We start from the raw sequence: 27,357 nt of genomic DNA on the forward strand, positions 1-27,357 counted from the left end.
TTCCCATTGACTCCAGTTTTGCTAGGGCTCCTTGATGCCACACTCAGTCAAATGCTGCCTTGATGTCAAGGGCAGTCACTCTCACCTCACCTCTGGAGTTCAGTTTTCTTGTCTATGTTTGAACCAAGGCTGTAATAAGGTCAGAAGCTGAGTGACCCTGGCGGAACCCAAACTGAGTGTCAGTGAGCAGGTTATTGCTAAGGAAGTGCCGCTTGATAGCACTGTTGTTAACCCCTTCCATCACTTTACTGATGATGGAGAGTAGACTGATGGGGCTGTAATTGGCCAGGTTGCATTTTCCACATTGCTGGGTAGATGCCAATGTTGTAGCTGTACTGGAACAGCTTGCCTAAGGGCATGGCAAGTTCTGGAGCACAAGTCTTCAGTACTATTGTAGCTTCACCAGGTTGACACCTCATTTTTAGATATGTCTGGTGCTGTTCCTGGCATTCCCTCCTGCACTCTTCAATGAACCAGGTGTCAAGAAGATATAAGAATGTCTATAATATTATTGGAAATTATTATAAAATAGAGTTTAGTGGTGCCTGTGTCTATGTGTGTGTCTGAGTGTGTGTGTTAATTGGATTAAAGCAGCTGGTTTAGAGGCTTTGATGTATAGAAGAGAAGTAGGTTTGAAATGATAATTAGATAAACATAGGGAAATAGAAGGTGAGGTGTAAAGGGGGCAATTTGCATTTTAAAATAGACTATTCAAAGAGCAGGTGAAATATTACACCTAATCAAGTGAAGGTCAGAAAAAATGTGTTTATTTTTTACAAAACTTACTAGTAAAGTGGGTATTTTGGAATGGCTTTGTTGTTAGAAGATTTAAAGTTGAAAGAAACCTTGTGACAATGAGAATTTGCATTCAAAGAGGCAAATATGTATAAAGGAAGAGAAGGCTGCTGGTAAAAGGAGGAGGGATTCTAAGATCCAAAGCCTCCAGTCTGTAAGTCTCAAGTCTGTCTGCAAAGACTCAGAGCTGAAAGATACTCATTTTGAATGCAACTGCCCAGGGTGTGCTTGGCCAGGGGTCTGTTTAAATCTATGTGTTTTACTGTTGCCTTACTGGGGGTCTAACTGAGTGTCAGATTAATTAAGGGATTTTTGTAGTTATTATAGCAGTAATTTTGTAGATATATATATATGCTTACAATCTTTTTTGTATTAATAAATGTTTAATTTAGTTTTATAAAAAAGCTCTTGAGACTCGGTGGTCTTATTACTATTGAATTTGAAGCCTGCATCTCGAAACATACAAATTGCAAAACTGGGTTATGACAGTTGTTTCAAGTTTCCCTCTGGGATTTGAACAACTCAGCCTTTACCATTAATACCAGGGTTGATCCCCTGACTTGCTGGTAATGTTAAAGTGGGGGATATGCCAGGCTGTGAGATTACAGATTGTGGTCGAGTACAATTCTGCTGCTGCTGATCGCCCACAGCGCATCATGGTTGCCCAATCTTAAGTTGCTAGATCTGTTAGAAATTTATCTCATTTAGTACGGTGGTAGTGCCACACAACATGATGGAGGATATCCTCAATGAGAAGATGGGACTTCGTCTCCACAAGGACTGTACAGTGGTCACTCCTTGTTTTTCCCTCTTGTTGGTTCCCTCACCACCTGCCGCAGACCTAGTTAAGCAGCTACGTCCTTTGGAACTCGGCCAGCTTGGTCTGTTTTGGTGCTACCAAGCCACTCTTGGTGTGGACATTGAAGTTGTCCACCCAGAGTACATTCTTGCTAACCTCTGTGCTCCCTCCAAGTGATGTTCAACATGGAGGAGTACTGATTCATCAGCTGATGGGGGTGTGGTACGTGTAATCAACAGGAGGTTTCCTTGCCTATGTTTGACCTGATGCCATGAGACTTCATGTTGAGGGGATGTTGATGTTGAGGGGATGTTGATGTTGAGGCAACTCCCTCCCGACTGTATACCATCGTGCCGCCACCTCTGCTGGGTCTATGGGACAGGTCATACCCAGGGATGGTGATGGTGGCGTTTGGGACATGATCTGTGAGGCATGATTCTGTGAGTATGTTGCTTGACTAGTCTATGAGACAGCTCCATTTTGGCACAAGCCCCTAGATGTTAGCCCAGGGTCGACAGGGCTGGGTTTGCCGTTGTCGTTTCTGGTGCCTAGGTCAATGTCAGATGGCCCGTCTGGTTTCATTCCTTTTTATTGGCTTTGTAGATGTTTGGTAGGCCATTTAAGAGCCAACCACATTACTGCGGATCTGGAGTCACATGTAGGCCAGACCAGGTGAGGACAGCAGATTTGCTTCCCTAAAGGGGATTTTACTAAAGTGAATCAGATGGGTTTTTACAACAATCTACAAAGGTTTCATGGTCACATTAGAGCATGATGGGGTTCAACCCAGGTCCCAGAACGTTACCCTGGGTCTCTGGATTACCAGTCCAGCCTCCCCATTGATCCATCATAAAGTGGAATTCACATTTTCAATCTACTGCGGGTTCTGTATCTGACAATATTTTTCAGAATTTTAAGGGACCAGAAAATAATTATTATTGAATAATCATCACATTGTATGCTTAATATTCTTACTTTTTTTGTTGTACCTCACGGCAGCATCTTACTGTAAAATATGTTTGCACTTGGTCTTTTACCATGATTTGTTTTGCTGTGATTTGTGGTTCAAATAAATGAAAACCCTACGGCAGATCATGTCTTCCCCTCGGAAAAATACATGAATTCATCCCACTGAGAAAGAACACACAATCCGACCCCACCCTGTAGAATCGACGTGTACATAAAGATTCTCTCGGTATCCTTTATGTTACTGATAGCAACGTATATGACATTATATTCCCAGCTTGAATTCCAATGTGTGCACACTGCAACCCCCCCTGGTGTTTTCAGTACATTGTTTAATTCTGAGCTGCGAAAAGCTCCATCCTCACAACTCGTCATCCTCGCAGAGAGAGAGAGACGCCCTTTCGAAAGGGATCCTCCTCCGAACAGGGCTCCACGGTGCAGACGCCGACAAAATGGCACAGAAAAACACGGCGAGGAATCGGAAAGAAAGAAATAGCTGGGGTAAGTCAGACACCTGCCCGTGGCCGTCAGAACCTCTCCGCTAAAGCTCGCGGAGCCAGGAAATATTGCACCTTCTTGAAGAAGGCCAAGAGAGGAGGCAGGGGAAGGGAATCAGTGCAGGAGGCATGATGCTGTCGCTTGTAAGGGGGGTGGGGGGGAGGTTGTGGCATTTAGCTCCCAAGTGCTGGTTGAACAGGGCGGGTTAAGGGACGACTTTGCTGCCAAATGCAACACAAATATAAACTAGTCCGTTGCTCTTTCTCTGAGTATTTCAAAGGATCGTTGCATTTGGTCTTGTGCATTTTTTTTTTCTGGCCAGAAGCCGTACAATGTTATGGAAGCCGGCCCTTGCATTAAGATAGCTGGCTGACTCCGCGGGTTGTGCTTATTCGGACAGGCCTTGAACTGTTAGTTAAATAAATACAAAAAGGAAGAATGTGCACACTGTGCGCCGCCCGGGTTTGGAGCTCAGAAGCACAGATGCCTGGTTGCGAAGGAATTTGCTGCTGTGAACGTCCTTAATTCTGCAGTGATCCGCCCTAGAAAGGGGGTGAAGTGGCTCAGCTTTTAAAGGGGGTCGGTGAGGAGGAGATTCTTCTGTCCTTCCCCCCACCCCGCCGCACCGTGCCAAACTCTCATGGTACTCAAAGGCAAGATGCTGTTCATCGCATTCTTCATTTTCAGCATTACCTAAATGAATCATCTTGAGGAAACAAAAAAAAATCGATGCCGGGCTAATACTTCCAGACATGTAAACCACACCACCGCCCAGAATGACGCTTGTTTTTTCTATGTCCGACAGGTAACACGCTGAAGTAATTTTATTTCTCATGTTTTCATTTCATAATTGGGAATGCTAAATTGTAATGATTGGGCTCCACCACATTTTACTGATACCAAATGTTGCCTACTTAATTTGGTATCGAATCCACGTACCTAAGATCCGTGAAAAAGCACGTTTGCAATAGGTATGTCAAACAATTGTCAGAATGATCAGGCACCTGCTATTACCATGGTGTAGGTGACCTTTTACAGATCCACCCAGAATCCCTGACTGGTTCAGGAACCCATGCAACTAGAAGAGTTGTATGGCCTGAATGCCCCCCTTGGTCCGAAGAAACAAAATAATTAAAGCATTTCCCCTTGATTACATATTCTACACATTTTTCTCCACGTGATGACTTTCCTTCTCATTATCTCTCCCAGTGGTAACCTTCAGCCACTTCACCACCACAGAACCTCCAATTTTCTTTCCAATAAACTGCTAACCACCCAACTTATCTTCCTAGCTTTCATGTTAGCTGGTATTGTTATTTATTGATATTGGTCTCTGTCCTCAGGTACCACCCCCCTAGCCTTGAAATCTGCTGTCAAGGGTGCTCTTCTGAAAAGAAAAACCATGACCCACTGTTCTTGCAAACTATTGCCCTGTTTTCAACCTTCCTTTCCTTTCCAAAGTCCTTAACGTCTGTTCTTGCTTTCCAAATGCATGCCCATCTTTCCCAGAACTCCATATTTGAGCCCTTCCAATCAGGTTGCCACTTCCGTCACAGCACCAAAATGACTCTTATTAAAGTCACAAATGACATTCTGTGACTGTGACAAAGGTAAACTATCCCTGCTCATCCTCTCAATCTTTGACATGTTTGACCACATCATCCTCCTCCAACTCCTTTCCACTGTCTAAAAGCTGGGTTGGACTGCATTCGCCTGATGCCATTCTTATCTAATTAATCATGGCCAGGGAATCATCTGTAATGGCTTCTTGTCCCGCTCCCATACCATAACCTCTGGTGTCCCCCAAGGATCTATCCTTGTCCCCCCCACCCCTTCTCATCTACATGCTGCCTCCCTGCCACATCATCTCAAAACATAACGTCTGTTACCACATGTACACTGATGACATCCAGCTCTACCTCACAACCACCCCTCTTGACACCACTAAATTGTCAGACTGCTTGGCCAATATCCAGTACTGGAGACCAGAAATTTCCTTCAACTATGTATTAGGAAGACCAAAGCCATTGTTTTCCGTTCCCGCTCCAAACTCCATTCCCTGGCTACAAACCCCATCCCTCTCCCTGGCAACTTTCTGAGGTTGAGCCAGACTGATCGCAACCTAGGTGTCATATTTGACCCCAATATGGGCTTCCAGCCACATATCTGTGCCAACACTAATACCACCTATTTTCCGTCTCCATACTATCTGCGGACTCTGGCCCTGCCTCAGCTCGTCTGGTGCTGAAATCCTCATCATGCCTTTGTTACCTCTTGTCTTTTTCCAGTGCACTCCTGGCTGTCCTCCCATGTTCCACCCTTTGTAAACTTGAGGTCATCCAAAACTGCTGCCTGTGTCCTAACTTGCACCAAGTCCTGTTCACTCACCACCCCTGTGCTCACTGACCCACATTGGTTCCTGGTTGAGCAACACCTCAATTTTAAATTCTCATCCTCCTTGTTTACAAATCTCTCCCTGCGCGCCCCCCCCCCCCCCCCCCCCCCCTCCCTCCAATAATCTCCTCCAGCAAAACAACGGTCCAAGTTATCTTCACTCCTCCAATTCTGATCTCTTAAGCATCCCTGATTTTAATCATTCCTCCATTAACAGCTGTGCCTTCAGTCGCCAAGGCCCTAAGTTCTGGAATTTCCTCCCTGAATTTTTTCATCTCCCTACTTCTCTTCTTTTAAGATGCTCCTTAAAACCTACCCATTTGACCAGCTTTTGGTCATCTTTTGTGACTCAGTGTCAAGTTTTGTTTGATAGTGCTCCTGTGAAGCACTTGAGACATTTTATTACATTAAAGACACTGTATAAATACATTGTTGTTGTAGTAGTCTATTATAAGTGCTGTCTTTCTTTATTAGAGCTGATGGTAATTTCATAGATTGAAGAGCAACAAGCCTATTTTGGAGAAAGGAAGGAAGCAGAAGGGTGGTTAAAAACTCCAACTCTGTAGAGCTAGGGGAATTGTCATGAAGCAAAGGAAGCTGTGAAGTAAACCTGCAAAGCTGAACCAGATAGCATAGTAAATGGAAGAGTGGTATGGCCAAATGAGGTTAAAAAGTAATTTAGGAATTGTGAAACATCAGTCATAGAGCCATTGGGTAGCACATGGACATGGACATGCCAGGCGGAATAATGAAACTGACCCAGCAAAACAAGCATTGGCAAGGTCAGTGACAAAGTGAGGTTTCTTTGGAGATATGAAAGTTCTGAGAAATGCAACATTTTCTAAAAGGAGAAATGAATCAGAAGCAGAGAAGTGCTGAGAGTTGTGGCTGGGGGTTGGCACACAAGTGCTCAATATTTTCATCAGCTTTTTAGTGGTATGTAATTTTCTTGTATTCATAGACAAATGACCAGAGCACCTATAAAGTTAGGTCTCCAATCTCCTCAAATGCAAACAAGCATTGATCTTTTAGCATTTGCTCATAAAATAAGGCTTAATCTACTCTACACCTATTAGGGAGACAACATGTTACTAAACAAGGAACAGACCACTGACATAAGTTTAAGTAAGGGATGAGAATGAAAGGAGGTGTCTCCAATAGGCAACCTTGAATCATGGTGACTATCTCTTAGCTCCTTTTATAGTGGGCCCAGCCATTTTTCAGTGGACATTAGGAGGATGGTTTCTGAGTTCACATGTAACTACTCCCCTGACCAGACTTTGCATTTCAGTTGTTTCTTTGGTTCACTCAAGACTGGTAAATTCTTGGCAACTGATTCCTTTGATTTGGAACTGAATGTGGTTCTATGGTAAGAAATAGAATTAGTCTGAAGAATACATAATAGTGGCAAACTGAAGATAAAAGTGTCATTAAATCAATGACATGTCAGTTTGGTGCAGTGGTAGCATTCTGTCTTCTAGGTAAGAAGCATTTGAACCAGAACGTTGATCATATAATCTGGGTTAACTCTCCAGTGCAGTCCTGAGGGAATGTTTCATTGTGTGAAGTGCTATTTTTCAGATGAGATGTGAAAATGAGGTCCTTTTCATCCATTCAGGTGGGTCTTAAAGACTTCATGGCATTATTCTAAGAAGAGCAGAAGTTTTTCGTTTAAGCAGGCCAAGATTTCTCCCTTCAGTGAAACCCTAAAAAAACACAGATTAAATTTGTGGGACTTTATGAGTGTAGAATAGCTGCAATATATGTCTGTGTAACAATCACTGGACTTCAAAAGTAGTTAATTGTTTCAGCTATATGCTACAATAAGTGCAGGTATTTCTTAAGACAAACCAAACAGAAAATGTTATGTTCCTTTTCAAGTGCAGGTTAAATCCGGAATTTTATAATGCAACAGCAAATATTTCTCTGCTAAGCAGTGGGTTTGGAGCAGTAAAATGAAAAGTAATTATATTGATTCCATATTTACTGTAGTTCAACACAGGGTTCTGGAAACAAAACCAAAAATGTACTTCAGAACAGACAAGTTAACATTTTGGGTGTGGACCTTTCCTGTTTTGAGAAAGGGTTTGCACTTGAAACATTATCTTCTCTGTTCTCTGCACAGATGCTGATTAGCTCACTGTTGGTGACGGGGCTTTTGCCCACTGGCCGGAGAACCACCCACGTTGACTCCGCTGGAGAAGTCCCACTGGAATTAAGTGCCCATGAGGTACTTAACTGGCCAATGTTGGGCCTTCCCTGGGATTTAGGACCCCAGTGGCAGAAATGCCCAAGGGCTGTCAGCCAATAAAACCCTGGCAGCTCTCCATTGTTCGTCAGCACCACCAGGAGAGGTTGCAGCTGTCGGTGATGTGCCCACCAGAGCCTTTGAATCGCTGAGGGACCAAGGCCACAGGTGAGTTAATGCACAATAGAGGTTGTGGTTGAAGGGGTCGCTGGTTAGGGGGAAGGGGTTTGGAAGAAAGTGCAGGGGGGTGCCTCTCAGCAGCCAGCAGCCAACCCCGCCTTTCCCGAGACCACGCCCCTCAATTAGGTTCTTGAGTGCCTTTGAATGAGGGACTACCCCCGGTTCGGGTTTGCTTTTCAGGCTTCCTGCATGGTGACTCTTATGCCTGCTACTGGTATTCAACTCTTTCGAGTTATCAACAGTCACAGATTGCAACTCTTTCGAGTACAATCACAGTTCTTGGTTTCCGGGAGTGGGACATGAACCCACAACCCTCTGATTCAAAGGCGAGGGTGCAATGAACTGAGCCACAGCTGACACAGTAGCAGCAAGATAAAGTCCTTAAGTGGTTGTTAATTGCCCACTTATGGGCCTCAATTAGCATCCACAGCATTCCTAACCAGGAGGTTAATAGGGAGCATGCGGGAAGGTGGTGGTGTCCCCAATCTGCACCCTCCTGCCAGATTAAATAGCCCTCTGCCTCCAAAATCGCTGCTGGGCTAAACAAGTAGGCAGTTGGATTGCAGTCAAGGGCCCATAAAACTCCATGAGTAAACAAACAGACTCTAGAATTCCTATCTCAACAGATGTCTGGACTGAATACATAAAAGCAATGAGAGAAAAAAATAAACATTTACACTTGGTAATCATACTAGATACCCTTTCAATAGCGTGAAATGTACTCTACCTTTTTATCCATTAGACGAACTTCTTAACCTCATCTGAAGACTTCTCCACATTTGCAATGTTGATCTCAATCACAGCACTGTTATAACGTGCTTTACTGAACACAGATACAACTCATGCTACAGCTTTTATTGATGAACTGTAAAGGAGGCAAAATCTTTTCACTTATGTTTTAAACTCTTCCCGCCTCCAATCCATGCCTCCATACAGCTTGTGTAAAACCCGACAACTGCTAAAATCTGGCTGCCTCCATGGGACTTAAAAAGCTTATCTAGGGCACACTCCCTCCCCTGCCCTTGTGAAAATGACCAAAGCCAGGAAGGGAGGGGGAGAGCTCCAGCCGCCTGGCTCAGCAGCCATTTTTTTGGGACCAGATTGGGACCATGAAAATACGGCCTTTAGGGTGGAGTTTTCCGTGCCCATTGGCGTTGGGCATCATGATGGGCGTGAGTGGACAATATGGACGGAAGGCCAAAAATCGGTTTCACACCGTCGTGGAACAAGATTGTGATCATCTGTTCCGCCTGGCAAGACGCTCCATGCCTTTCTTGCAGCCGAATGCTGGGAACATAATTTTAATATATCTGCATATCACTATAAGCCATGCTCACCAGAATCAGCCCCCCACGCTTGAATATCCAGGCACGCTGATGTGTTTCACAACAGCATTTGTAAGGCGTGCACCTGGCGAGCTACACTTTGAGGGGCACTCGGAAGTGAGTGCTCACTAGCGCTGTGCAGCGCTCGTGAGGGTCGGCCATTCGACTTCAGGGTTGAGGCACCATGCAATGTGGCGAGAGCACAGGGAAGCCGCTTTTTCCCAGCTGGCTGACAGTGTGGTGCACTGCGTCTGAGGCGAGTTGGGGGGGTCAAGGTAGCCCGGTCTGATGGTAGTGCACAAGCATACGCAGGGCGGAGGAGGGAGTCGGGGAGGGAATGGCCATGCATTAGGGAAACATTTTATAAAGTGACCGTTCCTCCGCAGCTGAGACAGTTCAGGCGCAGCCATATTGACATGTGTGGAGTTGGGTCTCTAGCTTCTCTGTCCACTCAAGCAACACAGAGGCATGAAAGTGCCACCAAATGCTCCAGAGCTTTTCATCCCTCGGGCACAGACTGCAAACTAATGAGTGATTTAGTGGACTGCAGAACAGCTGGATGATTGGGCAAGTTGTACAATCTCCTCCTAAAAACTGGCCATGGAGCAGTCACTGGTGGAGGTGCTCACAGCAATGTCATCATTCAGGTTTGGACCAGTTTCCCCCACAGTTCAAGCTAACAGTGCGGCCTTGCAGTGCGGGTTAGGAGAGTGCCTGCGCCTGAGCTGAGAGCACAGCATGCAGTCCAATGGGCAAAGCTGCTGCCAATTGTTCAGGTGGAGTGGGGCAGAGGTTTTGGGCAGCCATGCAGCGCACTAAACTCTGGCCATCCAAGTGGTTGTCTGCACTCTCTGGGATGCATTAAGGGGCCTATAGACTTAACCAGGAGAGGTTCTTAGAACAGCCATGTTAACCCATGAATCTCTCTCTTTCATTCTGCAGGAGGAGTACATCAGGAGCATGGAGCCTGGTGAACTAGCTGTATGCCTCATGGCTTACAGAGAGCAGAAACGAAGAAGAAGAGACCGACTGAGACGCTCGACTGGACAGAGGGAGGTGCAGTGCCCTCAGGAAGAAGGGGCGGCTGGGACTCCTGCGCACGCCGCTGAAGAGCACAGTGGAGCCGTCGCAGGTCAGCGCCTATCTAGACCCAGGGTTTACAGACAGCGCTTGTCAATCCTGCAGATAACCAAGAACCAGTGTCACCAAAGACCGTGCATGTCCAGGGAACTGGTCGGCCACATTTGCTACTTGCTGCAGGCTTTGGCTCCACTGGGACGTGGAGGGCATCCACTGCCAGTGGCCGTGAAAGTGACCTCGGCACTCAATTTTTATGCCAGTGGCTCCTTTCAGGGCTCCACAAGTGACCTCTGTGGGATATCGCAAGCCTTTATGCATAAATGCATTCATGAGGTCACGAACGTCGTCTTTGCGAAGGCACACAACTTTGTGCATTTCGCCTGGGATCAGGAAAGCCGGGAAGCAAGAGTGCTGGGATTTGCCCAGATCTCAGGTTTCCCTCAGGTGCAGTTCCCATCGACTGAACTCGTGGCACTCAGATCTCTGTGGCAACAAGTGGTCAACTACGTCAACCACAAGAGCTTCCACTTGCTGAATGTTCAGCTGGTGTGCGACCACCACAAATGTATCCTACAGGTCTGTGCATGGTTCCCAGAGAGTGTTCACGACTCCTACATTTTCAGGTCTCAGGTCCCTGTCATCTTCTAGGGTTCAGAGAGGCTGCAGGGTTAGCTCCTCGGGGACAAGGACTACCCGCAGAGAACGTGGCTGTTGACGCCCATGTTGCAGCCTCAGGGTGCAACAGAGAGAAGGTACAATGAAGCTCATGCTGCAACTCACAACTTGGTGGAGCAAACAATCGGGATGCTGAAAATGAGGTTCCGGTGCTTGGACTGGTCTGGTGGAGCCCTGCAATACAGTCCACAGAGGGTGTCACGCATTGTCGTCGCCTGCTGCACCCTTCACAACCTGGCACTGCAACGGGGAGAGGAGCTGGCTGAGGAGGAGATGGGGGAGCTGCACGTCTCCTCTGATGAGGAGGACGTCTACAGGGATGAGAGGGAGGAGGTTCTAGAAGGTGAGGATGATGGCATTGAGGCCATCACACTGGCCAGATGAGGCAGGCGTGCTCGGGAGGCCCTCATAGCTGCTAAATTTTGGAAGATGATGAAAAGACACCATAGATCCTCGCATTGCAACTGTGAAGGTTTGATTCCTGTTTGACTGATGGTAGCACATATATCCTTTGTGATAAGGCTTTGTGTCTTGGAGATGATGCCCATAGTCCCTTTATTCCAGGAGGATGATGATGATGTGCTTGGGGACATTCCATAGCTTATGTGAATGTCTGACTCTTGTCTGGCTGATGGCAGATCGCTTGCGCTCTGTGAATGGGGTCATGTCATGTGGAGATGCAGCAGGGAAACTTTAACTTCTCCTGTTCCTATGGCATCCTTCTTGAGCTGAACCCTTCAGGAGCACACTGTCACCGGATGCAGATGCTGTTGAGATGGGAGCCAGCCACACTACAGAGGTGCTGAGAGCACACAGAGAGAATGACGGAACTCTGTGACGCTGGCCCAGGACATCCAGGCAGCTGTGATAAGCCCCATCGAGGCGCAGGCATGAGTGCTGTGTCCAGTGACTGTCAGTGTGCTGGAAAGGTTGCACAAAACACAGGGAAGAGGCCCTTAGCTGAGACACCTGCCTTTATTTTGTGCAGGGACCAGGGTTTCACATCTCAGTCACACGAACACCGCTCGTCGGAACAAGGAGCCATTGGCAAGGAGACATTCTTGGGAGTTTATTGACAATAGTGAACATAATGTACAAGTGATTAACACCCGTGCCCAGGCTGTGCAACTACACCTTCTTAACTTTCCTAACCCTGCTGCTACATCTTGATGCTCCCCGACATCCACAGCGGAGGTGGCGGTAGGCTGCTGATTGCTACGCCCTGTCTGTGATGACCTTGGTGGGCATCCCCTGGAGGCCCGAGGCATGAAGGGCCCCGGCCTGCTTTCGGTGTCCTGCTGTGTACAGTGGCACCCTCCATAACCTGTGAAGCTGGAGCTGCTGGGGTCACAGGAAGAGGGGATTCGAATGGGCCAGACACTCACAGAGTCACCTGGCCCCGGGGTGTGCACCTGCTGATCCTCCTCCCTATGGGTGTCCGAGGGCCCCGGCTCACTCATTGAGGAGAAGGGGAAGCTCGAGTGAGTTTGAGCTGTCCCACACCCCTCTTGCATTGACATTGTTGGAGGCCAACTATGGCATCAATGATGTAATTCAGCCCGTGCAGCAGTGCAGGACAGATGTCCTGGACCAAGGTCTCCAGGGCGGCTGCCATCCTGTCAATGTTGACCTTGGTGGGTTGGCATGACGGCAAGATCACCTCGGACTGAAGGTGGATGGACTCTTCAATCTTGCCTTGCAATCTGAGAAGTGCAGCTGTCATCCCTTCCTGCTGTTCCCATGATTGTCATTGCAGCACCAACAACTGATTGAGGACTGAGTCCAGAGGCTCATAATCTGATTTGGACTCAGCAGATCCCTTGCCTGCAGCAGTCCCCCGAGTGCCGGCGACCTAGGGTGTCCTGCCTCACCTGCTGTGGGACAGATTGCGTGCTGTGCTCACCAGATAGTGAACCCGAGCCTGCTGTACATGTAGACTCTACTGAGGCAAGTGTCGCTGTGCTGGTGGAGGGTGTGGGTGAGCGCTGTTTTGGGTCCTTAGGTTGCTGTCCTAAGTGTCCTCTTCCAAGGTGCTTTCAGCACTGGAGTCAAGGCTGCCTGAGGACGACATGGCAGATATGCCTCTGAGAGAAAGTGAAGATTATTAGTGCTTGGCTGCCGTGGTATACAGAACAGTGGTCTCACAGTTGAGTTGCCAGAGGGATGATCTGGTGCATGATCCTCACTTGGATACTTGGCGGCGACTTTGCCGTTGCCACAGGAACGGTCCACATCCTCTCCGGCCAGCTCTAACATGCGGTCTTCGAAAGGATTGAAGACCTTGATGTCTGGTACTCTACCCCTGGCCTGGGACCTCTCCCTTTTATTGTGCGTGATCTTGTCCTGCATAAAGACAGATGGAGAGACTGTGAGCCAGGCGTATGCCCGGCCAAATGAGAAGGATGCCAGGTGTGCGTGTATGCTGAGTGGAGCCATGGAAAGGATGAGGAGGCGATCTCCAGAGGAGCTGAGGCCAGATGGAGATGTTAGGGCCTGTGTGAGAGAGAGTGAGTGGCGATGTCCCTTGAGTTGGCAGTGAGTGAGATGCCAGTGAATGTGTGATGGGCTTGTGAGTGTGTGAGTTTAGAGTGATGAGTTGGTTGATTACCCTGGCTGCATGAATGAGATCATTCATCCTCAGATAACCAAACTCTCCTGTGCAGCTTTTGCACTGACCACCCTTGCCACCGACCACCCCTGCCACCACCTCCCAAGCCAGATTGGTGATGTTTCTGCCCCTCCTGTGGCCACAGTGGGGGTAGAGGACATCACAGCGGGCCTCCACGGTGTCCAAAAAGCATTCCAGGGATGCGTCACTGAATCGGGGGGGCTGCAGTCTTCTTGCCTTTCGGGGCCATGTCTTCTATGCAGCAGTCCTGGGCTGGAAGCAGTGAGAGGTGTGCGCGTGGCTACACTTTAAATATGGTGTCCAGCATGAGGAAGTGGTGAGGTGACGGTGTAGCGGGTAAATCGGAGGCTGTCTGCCAGCGAAACAACGTGTTTCCCAGAATGCATGATTAATGAGGCAGGATTGGGACAATACAGTGCGAAAACCCGCCATTGTGACCAGCGGGTAAAACATCCCTTTTCCTGCCCGCTACCGCACTTAGTGTAAATCTGGCACAATTCTGCCCTTACTGTTAGTTTGGCTCAGTGAAAGCATTTTAATCTCAGAATTAGAAGAGTGTGGATTCAAATCACTTGAGCACAGTGCAGTATTGGCAGCTGCTGGTTTTTTTCAGACAGTTCATTAACAAACAAGAGGCAGAGAGTGGGGATAAGGGGGTCCTTCTCAGGATGGCGGCCGGTGACTAGTGGAGTTCCGCAAGGGTCAGTGTTGGGACCACAACTTTTCACGTTATACATTAATGATCTAGATAAAGGAACTGAGGGCATTCTGGCTAAGTTTGCAGATGATACAATGATAGGTGGTGGGACAGGTAGTATTGAGGAGGCGGGGAGGCTGCAGAAGGATTTAGACAGGGTAGGAGAATGGGCGAAGAAGTGGGAGATGGAATACTACGTGGGGAAGTGTGAGGTCATGCACTTTGGTAGGAAGAATAGAGGCATAGACTATTTTCTAAATGGGGAGAGAATTCAGAAATCTGGAGTGCAAAGGGACTTGGGAGTCCTAGTCCAGGATTCTCTTAAGGTTAACTTGCAGGTTGAGTCGGTAGTTAGGAAGGCAAATGCAATGTTGACATTTATTTCGAGAGGACTGGAATATAAAAGCAGGGATGTGCTGCTGAGGCTTTATAAGGCTCTGGTCAGACCATATTTAGAATATTGTAAGCAATTTTTGGCCCTGTATCTCAGGAAGGATGTGCTGGCCCTGGAGAGGGTCCAGAGGAGGATCACGAGAACGATCCCAGGAATGAAAGGCTTAACATATGAGGAACGTTTGAGGACTCTGGGTCTATACTCGATGGAGTTTAGAAGGGTGAGGGGGGATCTGATTGAAACTTACAGAATACTGAAAGGCCTGGATAGAGTGGACGTGGGGAAGATGTTTCCATTAGTAGGAGAGACTAGGACCCGAGGGCACAGCCTCAGAGTAAAGGGAAGACCTTTTAGAACAGAGATGAGGAGAAACTTCTTTAGCCAGAGAGTGGTGAATCTATGGAATTCATTGCCACAGAAGGCTGTGGAGGCCAGGTCATTGAGTGTATTTAAGACCGAGATAGATAGGTTCTTGATTGGTAAGGGGATCAAAGGTTACGGCGAGAAGGTGGGAGAATGGGGTTGAGAAACTTATCAGCCATGATTGAATGGCAGAGCAGACTCGATGGGCCGAATGGCCTAATTTCTGCTCCTATGTCTTATGGTCTAAAGGCCTAACAGTAGTTGTACAGTGTCAAAATTGCAAATATGTTGCTCTTTCTGACAATTAATCATTGTTCTACCTAGTTTAATGTTTTCATATATACTTTAAATGAATATGTTTGTTACACAGCATTTTTTCTTCAAAAGCCTGATGCACTTACGATAAACATCCTGATATGACTTTCCAGCCAAAAGGGAATATTTTGATTTTTAGCTCACAATTAAATTAGATTATTGCTTCGTTGAAATTACTGATGAAATTATTTTTCACTTGCTCCATACAATGAACTAGAGTCAAGATCTGAATACAGATGTGCATATTTAACCTAAATACTTAATGGCATATTTTAGAACTGGTTTTGCAATGATATGGTAAAATGATTCTTGAACAATGCTGTTAATTCACACCTTTTGTATTATTTATATCTTGCATATTTGTATTAAGTCCCATGATGACATACAAATAAACTTACACACAGTTTATCTTCGAAAATACTCCGAAGATGAAGACACTACTTCATTTGTTTAGCTTTGTTATGGTTCAAAAAAGATTGTTCGGCATCAGAATTCAGTTAATAGCTGCAGAGACGTGATAAAAAAGCAAAACTTTTAGATCAGTTTATCTCCCTCCCCAATAGAGCCCATGAAGGTTTTCATTTAGCATTAGCTTAGATTATATCATAAGAAGTTATCATTACTGAAATGTAAGCTATTGCTATATATACAATCAATAACGAGCACAACAGTGCTCATCTTTGGGCATTTAAGTCGCTTGCAACTGAAAGCTAAAATATTTTGGATTGGGGGGGAGTGAATTTTAGTAAAATAAGGCAGGATCTGGCCAAGGTAGACTGGGAACAGCTACTTGTGGGGAAATCAACAGAGGAGCAGTGGTGGGGGGCGTTCAAAAAGGAAATGGGGAGGGTACAGGCTCAACATGTTCCCTCTACGGTGATAGCACGGAGTAATAAGCCCAGAGAACCATGGATGACCAGAGATATTCAGGTTACAATGAGAAGGAAAAGAGAGGTTTTTAGCAGGTAGAAGGGAAGCAAATCAGTGGAGGCATTAGTGGAGTACAGACAGTGCAGGGGGAAGCAATTAGGAGAGCAAAGAGGGGATATGAGAAAGCTCTGGCTGGCAAAAGTAGGGAAAATCCCAAGATATTCTATAAGTATATCAATGGGAAGAGGATAACCAGGGAAAGAGTAGAGCCCATAAGGGACCAAGGGGGCAATCTATGAGTGGAGCCAGATGAGATTGCTAGAGTGTTGAATGAATACTTCACATCCGTCTTCACCCAAGAGAATGAGGATGAAGGTATCAAACTCGGGGAGAGAGACTGCGAGGTTCTTGAGCAACTTGATATAGGGAGTGACAAGGTATTGGAGGTGTTGGCAGGCTTAAAAGTGAACAAATCTCCAGGTCCGGATGATTTCTGTCCCAGACTCCTGAGGGAGGCAAGGGAAGAGATCACAGGGGCTCAGACCTAAATTTTTAATTCCTTTCTGGCCACGGGGGAGGTGCTAGAGGACTGGAGAACAGCTAATGTGTTTCCGCTATTTAAGAAGGGTTATAGAGATAAGCCAGGGAACTACAGACCAGTGAGCCTTACGTCAGTGGTAGGGAAACAATTGGAGAAAATTCTAAAGGAGAGAATCTATCTCCACTTGGAGAGGCAAGGTTTGATCAGGGATAGTCAGCATGGCTTTGTCAGATGGAGGTAATGCCTAACAAATTTGATTGAATTTTTTGAGGAGGTGACCAGGTGTGTAGATGAGGGTAGTGCAGTTGATGTAGTTTACATGGATTTCAGCAAAGCCTTTGACAAGGTCCCACATGGGAGACTTATAAAGAAGGCAAATGCACATGGGATACAGGGTAATTTGATAAGGTGGATTCAAAATTGGCTTAGTTGTAGGAAACAGAGGGTGATGACAGAGGGATGCTTTAGTGACTGGAAGCCAGTGTCCAGTGGCGTACCACAGGGATCTGTGCTGGGTCCCCTATTATTTGTCATTTGTATAAATGACATAGATGACTATGTGGGGGGTAGGATTAGTGAGTTTGCGGATGACTCAAAGATTGGCTGGGTGCTTAATAGTGAGGTTGAGTGTCTTGGGCTACAGGAAGATATAGACGGGATGGTCTAATGGGCAGATGAGTGGCAGATGGAATTTAACCCTGAAAAGTATGAGGTGATACACTTTGGAAGGAGTAATTTGACAAGGAAGTATTCAATGAACGACATGGCACTAGGAAGTTCTGAGGAACAAAGGGACCTTGGCATGTGTGTCCATAGATCTCTGAAGGCGGAGGAGCATGTTAGTGGGGTGGTGAAAAAGGCATATGGGACTCTTGCCTTTATCGAGGCGTAGATTACAAAAGTAGGGCGGTCATGTTGGAGTTGTATAGAACCTTGGTGAGGCCACAGCTGGAGTATTGTGTGCAGTTCTGGTCGCCACATTATAGGAAGGATGTGATAGCACTGGAGGGGATGCAGAGGAGATTCACCAGGATGTTGCCTGGGATGAAACATTTAAGTTATGAAGAGAGGTTGGATAGACTTGGGTTGTTTTTGTTGGAGCAGAGAAGACTGAGGGGTGACCTGATCGAGGTGTACAAGATTATGAGGGGCATGGTCAGGGTGGATAGGGAGCAGCTGTTCCCCTTAGTTGAAGGGTCAGTCACAAGGGGACATAAGTGCAAGGTGAGGGGCAGGAGGTTTGGGGGGGAATGTGAGGAAAAACTTTTTTACCCAGAGGGTGGTGACGGTCTGGAATGCACTGCCTGGGAGGGTGGTGGAGGTGGGTTGCCTCACATCCTTTAAAAAGTACCTGGATGAGCACTTGTTACGTCATAACATTCATAAGGCTATGGGCCAAGTGCTGGTAAATGGGATTAGGTAGGTAGGTCAGGTGTTTCTCACGTGTCGGTGCAGACTCGATGGGCCGAAGGGCCTCTTCTGCACTCTGAGATTCTGCGATTCTATGATTTTGCGCACAGAATTGTTGGGTACTTCAACATTACTATTAAAGCTCAAAATTATATCTGATGTTAAATGTAAATTTCAATACTGTGCCAAAATTGATGGGATGCATATTATGGACTGCTGTTATTCATACTAAAAGTAGGAATCAGTGAGCAAATGCAAAATATACTCTTACAGGGAAAAGAAAAAATGGAGGGCAACTATTTAGATTTTCCAACTGGCAAACAGACAAAAATGCAGTTTCACCTTTCCCTACTTCACCCTTTTTCTAATAAAGCAGAATTAATAAGTTAGTCTCCTCCAAAGGAGTGATGCACTTGTGGTTCATTAGCCTCTCTCCATTTCAACTTTGCACTTGAATTAGGTGCTATTTTCTCATATAAGCAGAAAAGTGTCCTTGAGAAACCCCAAGCTGAAGGGATATATGAAAAGTACGATAGATGTGTCCAGTCTGAAGGCCAAAATGTATGTCAGGAAGTCGTATGTCATATCATTTTTCAATCTGCTAAATGGTACTGCTATAAGAACATCAGAAATAGAAGCAGGAGTAAATACTTAAGAAGTATTTAGATATGCACTTGCGATGCCATGGCATATAAGGCTATGGGCCTAGTGCTGGAAAATGGGATTAGAATAGTTAGGTACTTGTTTGACCAGCGCAGACTAGATGGGCCGAAGGGCGTTTTTCTGTTCTGTAGACCTCTATGACTATGACTCTATGACTGAGTAGGCCATTTGGTCCCTTGAACTTGCTCTGCCATTCGATAAGATCATGGCTAATCTGATTGTGGCCTCAACTCCACTTTCCTGCCTGCCCCTCATAACCCTCGACTCCCTTGTAGATCAAAAATCTATCTAACTCAGCTTTGAACATATTCAATGGTCCAGCCTCCACTGCTTTCTGGGGTAGAGAATTCCAAAGATTTATGACCATCTGAGAGAAGAAGTTCCTCCTCATCTCCATCTTATTTTGAAACTGAGCCCCCTAGTTCTAGATTCCCCCACAAAGGGAAACATCCCCTCAGCATCTGCCCTGTCAAGCCCCCCTCAGAATTTTATGTGTTTGAATAAGATCACCTCTCATTCTTCTAAACTCCAATGAGTATTGGTCCAACCTGCTCAACCTTTCCTAAGACAACCCCTTCATGCCAGGAATCAACCTAGTGAACCTTCTTTGAACTGCCTCCAGTGCAAGTCTATCCCTCCTCAAATAACAAGACCAAAACAGTACACAGTATTCTAGGGGCAGAATTTTACAATTGGCGTGCTGGGGTGGGGTCCGACACGCTGGAATATAAAACGATGCGCGATGATGTTGGGTGTACATCCAGACGTCATCAGAATAATTTGTTCGGCGGGCGCGCGCTGGAGGCAGCTGCATGCCTGCCGATAATTGAAAGGCCTATTATGGCCATTAATGAACAAATTAATTTCAAATTTATGCTGCCCATCCAACCTAACAGTTGGTGGGCAGGCGAAAAAGCCAAGCGGCCTTTACGTTTTTTAGGAAACCTCATCCACGATCGGGATGAGGTTTCCTAAAGCTATTACAACGTAAATAAAAACTTTCTTTGAAAAATGAAAACCCATCTCATGTGACACAGTTTCGTTAAATTTTTACTGTGTTAAAAAACTAAATAAACAATCGCTTCAATCTCCCTGAGGCAGCTCTGTGCCCCAGGGAGATTGAAGCGCTCTTTCGCGCGACCAATGAAAAATCCTGGCCTAGGCGTGGCCTCACCAATGCCCTATACAGCTGTAGCAAGACTTCCCTACTTTTATACTCCATCCCCTTTATAATAAAGGCCAATATTCCATTTGTCTTCCAAATTATTTGCTTTACCTGCATGCTAACTTTTTCACGTACGAGGATACTAAGATCCCTCTGTGCTGCAACAGTTTGCAGTCTCTCTCCATTTAAATAACATTCTGCTTTTTAATTCTTCCTACTAAAGTGGACAACCTCACATTTTTCGACATGATATTCAATCTGCCAAATTTTAGCCCACTCACTTTGAACCACAGAATCATAGAACCATCACACTCCTCCTCCTTAACTAGAATGTCTGCATCATTCCTTTCCTTAGTGAGGACAGAGACAAAGTACTCATTGAGAACCCTGCCCACATCTTAAGCATCAGCGCACAAGTTACCATGTACATCTCTGATAGGCCCTACCTTGTCCTTAGTTATTTCTGAGCTCAACCCATATAGCCTCATTTGATGATTCATTTCGGATATCATCCCTCCTCATAGCTGTAATTGATTCTTTAACCAATAATGCTACGCCCCCACCTTTTCAGCCCCCTCTCTGTCCTGCTTGAAAATCCTATATTGAGGGATGTTGAGCTGCCATTTTTGCCCTTTTTAAGCCAAGTTTCTGTTATATCAATTATATCATGCTGCCGTGTGCTTTTTTGTGCCCTCAGCTCATCGGCTTTGTTTACTATACTATTTGCATTTAAATAAAAACCTTCTAACATTGACAAATTCCTGTCCTGTAAACTCTTCACCTTTGCTTCTTCATGCTAATTTTCTGTCTCCCACTCCCTACTCTGAATTTGTCCTATCTGAATCTGCCCTCAGGTTCCCATCCCCCTGTCAATCTAGTTTAAACCCTCCCCAACAACACTAACAAATATCTCTGCAAGGACATTCATCCCGGTCCTATTCAGGTGTAGACCGTCCGGCATGTACAGATCCCACCTTCTCCAGAACCAGTCCCAATGCTCCAGAAATGTGAAGCCTTCCCTCCTGCACCATCTCTCCAGCCACACATTCATCTGGTGTATTCTCCTATTTCCATACTCACTAGCAAGTGGTCTTAGAAGTTACCTGGAGATTACTACCCACGAGGTCTTGCTTGCTAATCTCTTTCCTAACTGCCTGAACTCAGTCTGCAAGCCTCATCCCTTTTTCTACCTATATTGTTGGTACCAGTGTGAATCATGACCTCTGGCTCTGCACCCTCACCCTCCTGAATGACCTGAAGCCGCTTGGTGGTATCTACAACCCTTGTACCAAGGAGGCAACATACCATCGTGGAATCATGTCCACGATCACAGAAGTGCCTGTCTGTTCCCCTAACTATAGAATCCCCTACCACTGTCACTTAACTCTCTCTATTTCTTTGCATACCATTTGTGTCCTCGCAACATGCTTTCCTATGTATCTTTGTGTCATCTGCATATTTGGCTGTTGGAGGGATCTGGCCCCGCATGAAGCCACCCTTCTCCCTTTGCTTCCAACCTCCTTCACCAGTGACACCCTCCCCATGACCTCCATCCTGCCCGCACTCGCCTCTCTCCAGGGATACGTCAGTGTAGGGTGAAGGCCCCACATTGGCACGCTGGCCTCTGATTAGCTTATAGCTCTCGGGGGTGGGATTTGTGCCCTGCAGGGGGATTAATTGTTCGGGAGGCCTGACCCTGCTCACGTAAATGCCTGATTGGCATGTAATAGCATCATCCCAGAGAAAAGTGATGCAGGGCTTCCACTGGGTCTCCAGCCACCCACATTAAATTCCAGCCACTGTACCCATCTGAAGGTATTTCTGAACAAACAAAACACAGATTGTCATTGAAAAATGTGCAAAGATTTGTTCCTTAGAACTGTAATTACAGATTACCTAAATATTTTTATACAGAAAGCTGACGTGTGCAAATATTTATTTATAATCATCATAGGAAGTATTTTATGGTCCTGTGCAGGCAGATTTGCAGGTGTGTGGTGCCAATGAAATACTGTGGATGCCTTTTCTGCTGCCTACCCACCACCTCTGACCTGGCAGCAATTTAACGAGTGTGGATAAGGCCTCGGGCGGCCTAGCTACCCTTGTGTCAGTGGGGGTCTTTAAGTGGCCACTTAAGGTAGAGCTTTTTTGGCAACCCTTTTGGCAGCAAGGCAGGAAACTCTGCCTCCCGTAAAATCCTGTATGTAGCTTTCTGCGATGTAACTTTTCATGGATACAGAGAAACATGAGTTTACTTATTCGATAAATTAAAGGCTAAACTGACTCCTTTGAGTAAACAGAAATGATATTTGTATAAGGTGATATAAGATATATTGGGATGAAAAATGTAAATGGGTGAAAATTGGCGGGATTTAATGGTCCCGCTGAAGTCAATGGACTTTTGAACAGCTTGCCATATTTTACCGCCCTGCCCCCGCCGCTATGGGGCCATAAAATTCCACCCAATGATTTGAAATGTGCACCTGATATAAATACTTTTCCAATTTTATTAGTGACTATATGGAGGTGCAGCACTCATATTTTACATTTGTATTAAACAGACTGAACTGCTTTATTAATTTTTCAAAACTTTGATTGTAGGAGGATTTTCAGAGGGTAGCTTCTGTTGGCCATCGGAAGATGAAGCTGTGCAGCAAGCTAGACCAGTTCAGATTCTTGTTGTTAATGAGGACCATACTTTTGAACTGGATGAAGTGGCTCTGAACAAAATCCTTCTCTCAGAAGAAGTTAGAGATCGGGAAGTGGTAGCCTTATCTGTCGCTGGTGCCTTCAGAAAAGGAAAATCATTCCTTATGGACTTCATGCTGAGATACATGTACAGTCAGGTAAAGTAAGAATAATATATCTACACATTTAAGAGTTGTTATTTTTAACATGATAGACAATTCTTTCAAAGTTCATTATTAATGACTCCAGTAGTTCTCTAGTAAGTTTCGTAGTGGGATGGTTGGTTGGTAGACTCGCTATATGAGCAAATTCTTAACTCACTTGGGGAGCCAGGTAAGGTTCCATCTAAAGAATTGAATTGCATCTCCAAGTGTGGAAGAAAAATTTGGTATGGGACTGTTAACATTTAACGAGAAATCTAAACACCTCATTTGAACCAATCCTATGCCACAAGATTTCACTTCTTTTAGCAAAACACAAACTTTACTGCATATAGAACAAATTAAACAAAGCAAATGTGATTACGTTAACGCCATGGCCTGGATTTTCTGTGCCCGATCGTGACGGGCATGTTCAGTGGTGAGATTGGAGAATCTCGCAAGGCGATCCTAGGCAGGTTTTCCTGGTGACATGAATCCAGGAAGCCATTGTCCCCACCCCCCATCAATGTTAGGCCGAGTTTCCTGCCATTGAATATCAGGAACTTAATTTGAATGCGTTTGCATCTTGTCTTTGTGGCTGTATACTGCAGTCACCCCCCATGACAAACTTAAAGCCCACGTTGGTGTTATTTTTTAAAATTCATTCATGGGATGTGGGCTTCGCTGGTTGGGCCAGCATTTATTGCCCATCCCTAGTTGCCCTTGAAAATGTGGTGGTGAGCTGCCTTCTTAAACCGCAGCAGTCCATGCAGTGTGAGTACACCCACAGTGCTGTTAGGAAGGGAGTTCCAGGACTTTGACCCAGCAACAGTGAAGGAACGGTGATATATTTCCAAGTCAGGATGGTGAGTGACTTGGGGGGGAACTTCTAGATGGTGGTGTTCCCATCTATCTGCTGCCCTTGTCCTTCTAGATGGTAGTGGTCGTGGGTTTGGAAGGTGCTGTCGAAGAAGCCTTGGCGAATTCCTGCAGTGCATCTTGTAGATGGTACACATTGCTGCTACCGTGTGTCGGTGGTGGAGGGAGTGAATGCTTGTGGATGTGGTGCCAATCAAGCGGGCTGCTTTGTCCTGGATGGTGTCAAGCTTCTTGAGTGTTGTGGGAGCTGCACTCATGCAGGCAAGTGGAGAGTATTCCATCACACTCCTGACTTGTGCCTTGTAGATGGTGGACATGCTTTGGGGAGTCAGGAGGTGGGTTAGTCGTCGCACTAACCCCTAGCCCCTAACCTGCTCTTGTAGCCACAGTATTTATGTGGCTAGTCCAGTTCAATTCCTGATCAATGGTAACTCCCAGGATGTTGATAATGGGGGATCCAGTGATGGTAATGCCATTGAACATCAAGGGGCGATGGTTGGATTCTCTCTTGTTGGAGATGGTCTCTCTTTGATACTGCAGTGAGGAGACCATCAGGAACATGGAGTCTGGTGATCTCACTGTCTGCCTCTTGCTTATAGGCAGGAGAGAAGGAGAAGAATGTCACGGAGGTGCCTGGCTTGCCAAAGGATGGAGCAGAACCCTGAAGGCCAAGGGGCGGCAGGGCCGTATCCGCACGCAGGGGATAAACCACACAGAGCCGTCGTTCGTCGGAGCATCACTAGACCCAGGGTCTACAGGCAGCGCATGTGCTACCTGCAGATGAGTGAGAACCAGTGTCACCGACACCTACACAAATCAAGGGAACTGGCCACGCACATATGCCACCTTCTGTAGGATTTGGCACTATGGGGACTCGGAGGGCATCCACAGTCAGTGGCAGTTAAAGTTACCACCGCACTCAATTTCTACAGCAATGGCTCATTCCAGGCTCCACTGGGGACCTTTGCGGGATCTCGCAAGCTTCCATCCACAAATGTATCCTGCAGGTCAAGAACACCCTCTTTGTCAAGGCACACGCCTTTGTCAATTTCGACAGGGATCAAGCAAGCCAAGAAGCAAGAGCACTGGAATTTGCTGAGATTTCCGGATTCCCACAGGTGCAGGGTGCCATCGACTGCACTCCCATGGCTCTTAGATCCCTCTGGCAACAGGCAGTCCGTATTTGAACAGCAAAGGCTTCCACACTCTCAATGTTCAGCTGGTCCGCAAACATAATAAATGGATCATGCATGTGTGTGTAAGATACCCCGGAAGTGTCCACGACTCGTACATCCTCAGCAGGTCTCAGATCCCTGATATCTTTCAGGGACCATACAGAATGCAGGGCTGGCTCTTCAGAGACAAAGGCTATCAACAAAGGACGTGGCCGATGATGCCCATGCGGTGGCCTCAGACTCCTGGTGAGAGAAGGTACAACGAAGCTCATGTTACAACCCGGAGTTTGGTTGAGCACACTATTGGCATCCTGAAAATGAGGTTCTGGACAGATCTAGTGGAGCACTCCAGTACATTCCTCAGAGGGTGTCATGCATCATAGTGGCTTACAACCTGGTGATGCAAAAGGTGGAGGACCTGGATGATGTGGAGATGCAAGAGCTGCACATCTCCTCCAATGAGGTGGAAGTCGAAGGGGATGAGGATGATGAGATCCTGGAAGGCGAAGGTGCAGGCAATGAGGCCATTGTACTGGCCAGACAAGGCAGGTGTAGTCGTGATGCCCTCATTGCCACAAGATTCCAGGAGAATGATGACGAGATGCAGTGAGGACAATCCTGAGATCTTCACATTGCATCTGGGAATGTCTGACACCTGTCTGGCCGAGGGCACATACACTCTGTGAAGACATTCATTTCATCAAGACGTTGCTGAGAAACAGCGACCACATGGACTTTAATTCAGCTTGATCCTTTGACAGGTTTCATCACCTGTTCCCCTCAGCACTACAGCTTCACCTGTCAGGAATAGTGTCGAGATGGGCAGCCCCGCCTCTAAGCACACAGAGAACATCGCGAAACCCAGTGACGCTCGGGTACGAGGCTCTTGCAGCAAACAAAAGCCACATGGAGGTGCAGGCATCACTCATCTGGAGAGTGATCTTGAAGCTGGACAATCACTGTGCTCAAAAGGTTACAGACTGCACAGGGGAGAGGCCCTGGATTACGACACTATCCTTCATATTGTGCAGGAAGTAAGATTTCATATCTGATGGACATAAACACAGCTCATCATAACAAGGAGACATAGATGAGGAGACATGTTTGGGAGTGTATTTACAATGATTAACATTAAGCACAATTGATTAACACCCGTGCCCGCGTTATGCAACTACATCTTCTTGATCTTTCTAACCCTGCTACTAAGTTTTGGTGCTCCCCTAACATTTATAGCAGAGGTGGAGGTGACCTGCTGAATGCTATGCTTTGTTGTCTGTGATGACCTTGGTGGGCGTCCTCTGGAGGGCTGAGACTTGGAGGGCCCCGGCCTGCTTTTAGGGTCTTGCTGTGTGGCAGTAGCACCCTCCATGGCTTGAAGGGCTGGAGCTGCTGGGGTCACAGGAAGAGGGGATTCAAATGGGCCGGACACCCCTGGGCGGATGGCCCCGGGGGGTGCACCTGCTGATCCTCCTCCCAGTGGGTGCCCGAGGGCCCCTGGCTGACTCCTTGAGAGGAAGGGACAGCTGGAGTGAGCTCGAGATGCATCACCTGCTCTCGTGGTGACACTGATGGATGTCTGCAAGTGCCTCAATGATGGAGTGCAGCTCCTGCAGCAGTGCAGGATCGATGTCCTGGACCAAGGTCTTTATGGCAGCCATCATCCTACCAATGTTGACCTTGGTATGTTGGCATAGCAGCACTATCATCTCAGACTGAAGGCGGGCGGACTCCTCCATCATGCCTTGCAATCTGAGGAGTGCAGCAGAATCCCTTTCCAATGTTCCCGAGCTTGGCTTTGCAGCTGTAGCAACTGAGGTATGACCGAGTCCAGAGGCTCCTCATCTTCATGGTTGTCTGATGGATGTTGCACTGCTGGATCCTCACTTGGTTGAGCGCCGCTGACCTCACTGTCAGCACAGGAATGGTCCACATAATCGTCGGTCAACTGGATGACTCTATTTTCAAAGTCTCTGAGGTCCTAGATGTCGGGCATTCCTTCACCAGTCTGCGACCTTTCCCTTTAGCTGTGTGCCAGCTAGTTCTGCATGAATGCAGATGGAGAGAGTATAAGCAGGACACCTGCTATGCCATATGAGAAGGAAGCCAGGCATGTGTGGGTGCCGAGTGTTGCCATGGATGGAATGAGGACACGATCTGTAGGGCAGATGAAGGTGTGTGTGAGAGAGTGGATGGTGATGTCCCTTGAGCTGGCAGCGAGTGAGATCCCTGTGGATGTGTTCTGCGTTTGAGAGTGTGAGTTGAGTGTGATGAGAAGAGTGACTTACCCTAGGAGATCGGAGGAGGTCATTTATCCTCTTTTGGCACTGGGTGGCTGTTGTCTTTTGGAGGGCATTGACGCTGACCACCACTGCCACCGCCACCCATGCTGGCTTTGTCACTTTGGATGAGGTTCTTCGCCCAGAGCGGGGATAGAGGACATCGTGGCCTCCACTGCGTCCAGTAGACGT

General features: G+C 46.7%; 1 protein-coding gene across 4 annotated transcripts in view; it reads left to right on the forward strand.

Moving 5' to 3' along the window:
* Nucleotides 1-2,945: 2,945 nt before the first annotated feature.
* Nucleotides 2,946-27,357, forward strand: part of atl1 (atlastin GTPase 1) — an 85,988-nt gene continuing 61,576 nt past the window's right edge. For all 4 annotated transcript variants that reach the window (XR_013579473.1, XR_013579474.1, XM_078562547.1 and 1 more), the window contains exons 1-2: nt 2,946-3,061; nt 22,609-22,853. Coding sequence is in view for 2 of the 4 variants with exons in the window: in XM_078562547.1 (XP_078418673.1) it covers nt 3,013-3,061; nt 22,609-22,853 (294 nt within the window). In the remaining 2 variants the exon portion in view is untranslated. The remainder of the gene's footprint in view (nt 3,062-22,608; nt 22,854-27,357) is intronic.

The sequence above is a fragment of the Cetorhinus maximus genome, chromosome 18 (assembly GCF_964194155.1).
Source record: "Cetorhinus maximus chromosome 18, sCetMax3.hap1.1, whole genome shotgun sequence".
Taxonomy (NCBI): Eukaryota; Metazoa; Chordata; class Chondrichthyes; order Lamniformes; family Cetorhinidae; genus Cetorhinus; species Cetorhinus maximus.